Source organism: Globicephala melas, chromosome 21, assembly GCF_963455315.2.
Source record: "Globicephala melas chromosome 21, mGloMel1.2, whole genome shotgun sequence".
Classification (NCBI taxonomy): Eukaryota; Metazoa; Chordata; class Mammalia; order Artiodactyla; family Delphinidae; genus Globicephala; species Globicephala melas.
Genome location: NC_083334.1, coordinates 12,080,592 through 12,087,807, shown reverse-complemented (window position 1 = coordinate 12,087,807; position 7,216 = coordinate 12,080,592). Strand labels below are relative to the sequence as shown.

The 7,216-nt window shown below is 47.9% G+C and overlaps 1 protein-coding gene across 1 annotated transcript; it reads right to left on the bottom strand.

Annotated features, from left to right (window-relative positions):
* Positions 1–329: 329 nt before the first annotated feature.
* Positions 330–6,422, bottom strand: ING2 (inhibitor of growth family member 2). The gene is made up of 2 exons (XM_030830620.3): positions 5,735–6,422; positions 330–1,151 (listed from the first exon to the last, which is right to left on the bottom strand). The coding sequence occupies exons 1-2, from the start codon at positions 5,904–5,906 to the stop codon at positions 481–483; spliced, it is 843 nt and encodes a 280-aa protein (XP_030686480.1). The 5' UTR covers positions 5,907–6,422; the 3' UTR covers positions 330–480.
* Between the last annotated feature and the right edge of the window lie 794 nt (positions 6,423–7,216).

Here is a 7,216-nt window from a genome sequence, read left to right as displayed (position 1 = left end):
CCAAGTGTATGTATAAATGGGGCCAGGAAGAGAGAAGCTCTGAATGGTATAGTGTTCATATTTTAAATTATCCAAGATAATCTGAATGCTTACAGAGAACTCCAACTATATCTAAATTTTTTTAAGCACATAGACTAAAATGCTAGCAAAACTTTGGTGTTTACCCCAAAATTAGCATTGCATTTTCAGTGAAAAGGAAATAGGCATGGTTTGTGAAGTTATTATGTTCACACCACCCTTCCCTACTCCCTGCTCCTTTCATCAGGTGATCTGAAGATTACCTGGCTTAAAATATTTGGTAATTCAGTGCAGAAAATTAAGGTCACAGACAAAGTACAACAACTTTTAATACACCATTAATACTAATGATTAAAAATTATTGCATAGTCTTATGCATTTACCCTAAAACATTTTCTGAAAGTAAATTCTGAAAGAATTATATAAAAGACAAATAACCCTTTAAAATGCAGATGGCCTTTACTACCTCGATCTTCTCTCCTTCTTTGTCTTTTCAGTACTTTTGTCCATCGTTTTCTCATTATCTCCCCTGCACTTTGGGCAATACCATTTCCCCTTTGGTTTATAGGTAAGTGAAACACATGAAAAGTGAAACCATTCAATTGGACACTGTTCATTGTCACATCCGATCATTTCCCCATAAGACACTTGGTTACATAAACAATATGTAGGTTCGTTGGGATCTATTGCAAACTCAACAGGCGAAGCTTCCCTTTCCTGCTTGGCCTTGGAACGTTTCTTTTTCTTGGCTGACTTGGATTTCTTTTCTTTAGGTGGCTGATCATCACAGTCTTCAATCCCATTCGTCATGTGACACAGATCACGGCTTTCACTGGTTCGCTGTCGGCGGGGTCTTCTCGAAGATCGTTCTGGTTGGCTGGAATCCATCTTTGCTTTATCTGAGGCTCGCTCACTTTCAGCAGGATCTTGAAAACACTGTGAATGTAGCTCCATTTGCCTTGCCCGATTTTCCACCAATTCGAGCATCTGTGTGACAATCTGAATTTTTTCATCTCCCAATTCTTGACTATTGATTAATGCTCTCTGGAGATGCTGCTGGAGGCGTTTTTTCTGGTTTGAATCATCTTCTTTCTTATATTTTTCATAGACATCATCAATTTCCTTTAATGTTTCTAAAAGAGGAAAAGAAAATATATGGTAGCACATATAACATTTTTCAAGTTAGTTATTTTTCACAGAATTGGTACAGTTAGAATGAACTCAAACCATAAAAGCACACTCCTCCATAGTATGAATACATGAGAAACATTTCATTTCCCTTACAAAGACCACATATTAACCAACATGAAAGTACAGAGATAAACTAATAAAAAGAATGAACACAAAACTCTCTTAATACTCATTAATCTATATTAGAAAGGATAAGAGATGTGTGGCTAATGATTAATCAAAAGTCTTTACTTGGGCAGAAACACGCTGTGCCACTTTAGAGTTCACCCAGTGCCGTATCACCTATACTTCAGGTAAACCTCAAAACTACCCTGTATATAAAATTTCCAGGCTGGACTCCAGCCGTAAAACTTAGAAAGGTTCCAGGACTACTCTAGATTACTGTCCAACTGTGTTTACAGGGTTTATGGTTCAATCGATGACTCGCCACAGAACTCTAGAGAGACGCTATACCTTGACTTTCATATCATCCCCTGGACGTTCTTAACAAAGCAGACACAAGTAACTCTTAGCTTCCCATCATATTAGCCTGAATGGCTCTTTTATTTCATCACATGGGAGAGTCTGAAAATCAAGCTATTTCCGGAGCAGGTTTAGGTTCAGGTTCTGGCATCAATTGACTAAGCTACCAACAAAATTATAGTAAAGTTGGCATTGGATCACTGTGCTTTTGTAGATAACTCAGCCGTTGGTTCTCAGCTTTTTGAACTGCTGATTTAGATATTGTATAGCATGAGGACCCACTTACATCAATTAAAAATGGCCGAGTCATTAGAAGGTATACAAATATCTGAAAATATAGTTCCAGATGTCACCAAAATTTACATAGATGTCTTATTCAAATCTGTTCTGTTTCTCATCCTTATGAGATACAATGCTATCTGAAAGAGTTCTGTCTTAGTAAAGGTGGAGAAACAAAAATTAACTGGAATTTATCACACCCGATGCCATATCACTGTTCTATCTTCTAATATCACTGCTCTAACGACAACAGAAATGTTAGACGACCAAATACATACACTGGGGGTGTCTGTGAGTAAGGTAACATAGAGCAAGTATTCAACACAACTTGTGAATTCCCGTCGCCCTGGAGAGTGTAGGTACTCACACTTGACGGACAACTATTTAACCCGGGATTCATGACAATGTGCTCCCACACATTTGAGGGTACTCATACCTGCAGAGCATATTTTTAAACAATGTTCACATCTAGCCCATTTCCCCAGCTAGGTATGTAAGTGGATTTCTTAAGAATCCAATTTTCCTCCAGGAAAAATAAGGAAATTATATATTTTCCCCTCAAACACACAAAATGTGAGGTTTAAAAAATAAAAGCAGGGCTTCTCTGGTGGTGCAGTGGTTGGGAGTCTGCCTGCCAATGCAAGGGACGCAGGTTCGTGCCCTGGTCTGGGAAGATCCCACATGCCGCGGAGCAACTGGGCCCGTGAGCCACAACTACTGAGCCTGCGCGTCTGGAGCCTGTGCTCCGCAACAAGGGAGGCCGCGATAGTGAGTGGCCCCCGCTTGCCACAACTAGAGAAAGCCCTCGCACAGAAACAAAGACCCAACACAGCGATAAATTAATTAATTAATTAATTAATTAATAAAAGCAAAACTTATTCCAAACACTCTGTATCGAATAATCAGGAATTAGAAGCTAAATATATTATTTAATAGCAGCACATTGATATTATACATGAAGTAAAAATTCACATTTTTAAGACACCTTAATTACCCGGTGAAATAACACTTACTGAGCCTCTTCCATGTGACTTTCTCAGTAATCCCCACAGTAATCCCATGAGGAAGCCACCACTTTTATATGTGAAGAAGATTAAGCTCAACAGGTATCAACCCCAGACTTTGAACTCTGCCATTATCTGTCAGTCTGGCTCTGCTCTTTAAGCACTTTCTACTCAGCTGCATGGAAGGCACTTAAAATTAAGTACGAAATTTTAGTTCAAAGGTTATTTACCTTTGAACTATGAAAGAGAAATACTGGAACAAGAATACTGGAACAAAAATTGACGTTCTCTAATAACCATACCCCATAATAAATACTTCATTCAATTGTGAAATTGTTTTCTTCATTTCTCTCTGTTTTTAAGGCTACTTTTGAGGTTCTTCAGTAACTTCTGAAAGTGTCTCAAATAGGTAGGAGAGAAATTTCTTTGACTACCTATATAATTTATAACATCGAATTTTGCTGTAGGTATTAAATCTAAAACCAGGAAATACTTAAGAACTAGCAAAGAAACAAAAAACATGAAAAACCAAGAACACACAAGTATATAAAGCTAATAGAAAACTGAAAGTTGAGCTTAGTAAGCATGTGCAGAGTAAAAACTAGATCACTGTTTTTGTATTACTCTTCAAAAGAACTACAATCTTAATGGGGCTAAAATTTTTTTAAATCTCTCGATCTTTCAAGGCCTAATACTGTTTCTCATGTTACCAAAGCTACTTCTGTCAACTTTAGATGGTCAAGATGGCAGATTTCCCTGGAACAAATTGCCCCCCCAGCAATTCAAATGAAAAAAAAATAGCTTAACTTTCATGAAGGCAAACATGTCTTTAAAGAAATGTAAAAGCCTGCAAGGTTTACAAACTTCAGAGTTATGATTATTTGAAAAACTAAAAATGTTCAACATACAATTTTTAAGCACACATGTACAATATATAATATTTTAAGGTTACAATTCAGGTATGTGCTCCATGTCTATAGAAAATACCTTTGGAGAGCTTTTATTTAAAAAAACAAACAAAAAAAATTTAAATAATTTAAAAACGAGCATGTGCACCTGCAGCAGCCAGGCTGTGGAGTCAAACATTCCCCACTTAATTGGACAAGTTACTTAAACTCCTTGTAAATTTTAATTTGTCTGCAAAATGAATTTTTACTTCATTGAGTTGTGAAGATTAAATGAGATAATGTTCTGGACGTGGTGCAGCAATTGACACACAGTAAGTAATCGTATTAATTCTCTTCCCCCCAACAGAGATCAGTCCTGTCAGTCATATGGGTTCAAAAGGCAGAAATAAATTATAGGTGAAAAAACAGAGACACTTAAATGTTCTATCAGGCTACAGGCCCGAAAATATCACCCCAGAAATGCGTTCCTTAGACACTAAATCATAAAACTAGCGACGTGTCGAAAAACAGAGAATGGGTCCAAGAAGTTATCTTTTTAAAGTCCGTATGGCTGATTCCACATTATGTCTAAGGTCTGTTCCTTGATTCAGACCTCCTTGTTCCTTAAACCAAACGGCTTCCCATTTAAACTCCTCCCCTTGTAGTTACAGGCGAAAGGGCCACCAATGGTAAATAGTAAATGTACTCTCTGTAAAAAAGCTGATTCCAGGGAATCAACCCTAGCTCCTTGGGTCTGACCACAAAGGGTGGCTTTTGCCTCCGTACTTAAACTTGGCGAAGTAGGGATCCAGGGGTTAACAGACGCCAGGCGGTTGCCCAGTCAACTAACCCACATCCTCCAGAGGCCCGGAAGTGACGCAAGGCCCGGAACCTACGCGGTGCAGAGGCCAGCGACGATCACAGTAGCTGTGTCTTTGTCGTGATTGAGTGATTGGGAAAAAGTCGAAAAATCAAACAAACATGTCCCAAATCCCAACACTGACTCCGCTCAGGACGAGCTAATGTCCCGCACGGTCCCCGCCCGAACAGCCAGTGTCGCCCAAGCCTTCGTGCAACCAGCCATTTTCCAGACGGGAGGCAGCGCGCGCGTCCGCGCCCCGCCTATGTCCTTCGTCACGACCGCAGGCCCCGCCCCCAGGGCGGGCGGGGGGTCCACCCCGCCACACACACCCCTCTCCCTTCCCCCGCGGGGACCCCTGGCCTTTTAACCATTTGGCTGAAAGAGCTGTGAAAAGCTGCGGCCCAGAACTTTCCCTGGGGTGGGAGAGGGAAAGCCTCCTCTATTCCCGATGCGGGAGCCGGAGAGCCGAGGGAGGGACCTCCCCGGAGGCCGCCTTCGCAGCCCTCTCGCGCCCCCTCCCCCCTGCACGTTCCAATGCATCTGCTCTCAGGGGGTGGGAGCCCGAGGGGGGGGTGGGGAAAGCCAGGCCCTGGAGGCCAGCGGGAGTCCGGCCGCGGCCGGCCGCTCACTCCCCACAGTCCCCGCCCGGCTGCACGCTCCCCGGCCGGGGCAGGAGGGTCTGCGACACCGAGCAGGCGAGGGCCGGAACAAATGCTTCTTAAAATGGCTGATTCCTCGCCACACCAGCTGCAGCCGCTGGGTCTGCAGCGGGGGCTGACAAGCGGCCACCACCCTCACCCTTGAGACCCCCGAGAAGTCCTCGCCGACCGCAGCGGGGAAAGGGAGGGCCGCGAACCCGGTCTCCAGTCCCGTTCCCCCGTCCCACACACCAGACCCCCTCTGTGCAGTCGGGGAGACTGTCACAGGAGAAATGGAAAGTGGCACTTCCCCGGGCAGGCTCCGAGCGACCGTGCCCGGCGGCCAGCGGACCCGAGTGGGGGAGGACTCACCGGCAGCCCCGCGGCCCCTACCTTGATATTTGTTGTCCAGCTCTCGCAGCACGGACACGTTCCTCTGCATGTCGTGGGGCAACGACTCCACGCACTCGAGGTAGTCCTGCACATAGCAGGTGAGGAGCCGGCTCCGCTCCCCGGTCAGGAGCGCGGCCGACGAGTAGAGTTGCTGTTGCTGCTGCCCTAACATCCTGCCGCCGCTGCTGCTCCTCGCCGCCGCCGCCGCCGCCGCCTCCGCATCCAGCAGCCACACATGCAACAGCCACGGCCGCCGCGGCTCCTCTGCTCGTCAGCCCGGCGCCGCGGGGACACCGGCAGCCGCTCGAGAGGGCACAGCCGAGTCCCCCGATCTCTACTCCCCGCAAAAGAAGCCCTCACTCCCCGCCCCCGCGGTAACAAGCCCAGGGGCGGGGCGAGATCGGGGCTCCCTCCTTTTCCCCCTCCCTCCTCAGGACTAGAGCAGCGGGGATCCCCCCAGCGGAGCTGGCGCCGGGGTCCCGGGCGTTGACACTTCCTGTCCCCCTCGGAGTCACCAGATGCTACCAATGCCGTCTCGTACCTCGGATCCCCATGACAAGCCTCTCGCTGGCCTCTTTCCTCCCAATCACCCTCAGTGCCTGACGGAGAGTCTCTCACTGGACCGCCCCCGCCCCTCAGGCTGCGGCCGCCTCTGCGCCTGCGCAGGACTCCCTCCTAATAAGGCCGGGGGCCCGCCCCTACCGCCCAGCCGAAGGGTTCGCATTCTCCCGCCTTCCCTCCGCCACCCGGGCGATTGGTCTGTCAACTCTTGGCCCGGGGGGAGGGTGCGGAGAGCGGCCAAACTGTAGGCTGCGCCCCGCCCCCTCTTAAAGGGGAAGCACTGTCGGGTCCGCCTCTTTGCTCAATGTCTGAATGGGACTTGAGGGGGCAGGTGGTTGACCCCTTCCTTCCGTCCTTCCCACAGGGAGGGGGAGGCTTGGCCCAGCTCCCTTGGCCCGGTGTTACCGACTTCTTCCCCATCAGATGGATGTAGCGCGGCCCCTCGCGAGCCTTAAAAGGAGCAGCAGGCGGCCACCTTACGCAGCGACCCGGAGGGAGTCCTGCGGGGACTACGCGGCGGGCTTGAGGCGAGCGCGGCTCCGGGCATGCGCGGCGGCTGTGTGCCCGCCGGGCCGGCACCGCCCTCTGGCTGTGTCTTCCTCCAGCCGCGGCCTTCGGGCTCCCGGAGCACCGGGGCTGATCGCCGAGGTAGGCGGTGCCCTCGCGGCCCCCTGCGTTTCTTTCTCCCTTAGTCCGTCCGCTTTTTGAATCTCCCTCCTGGCTTCTGCGAGCTCCCGCCCTTCCGCAGACGCGGGGGTCTCCCGCCGCACCAGGACGTGCAGGTTTTGTCCACCCTAGGGCTCCTGAGGAATCGCGTTTAGTTCAGGCTCACTCTGCCCCATACCTGTTTGTCCGACAGACAACCTTTAAAAAAAAAAAAAAAGTTTTCCCCCTGGGGATCAGAACGTTTAAACATTAAAC

Bases quoted from the DNA above. Each gene is read 5' to 3' on its own strand.
- ING2 (XM_030830620.3), bottom strand. From the start codon at position 5,906: ATGTTAGGGCAGCAGCAACAGCAACTCTACTCGTCGGCCGCGCTCCTG. The intron at 1,152-5,734 runs GTAGGGGCCGCG...TTCCTCTTTTAG, and splicing joins GCTGGACAACAAATATCAAG to AAACATTAAAGGAAATTGAT.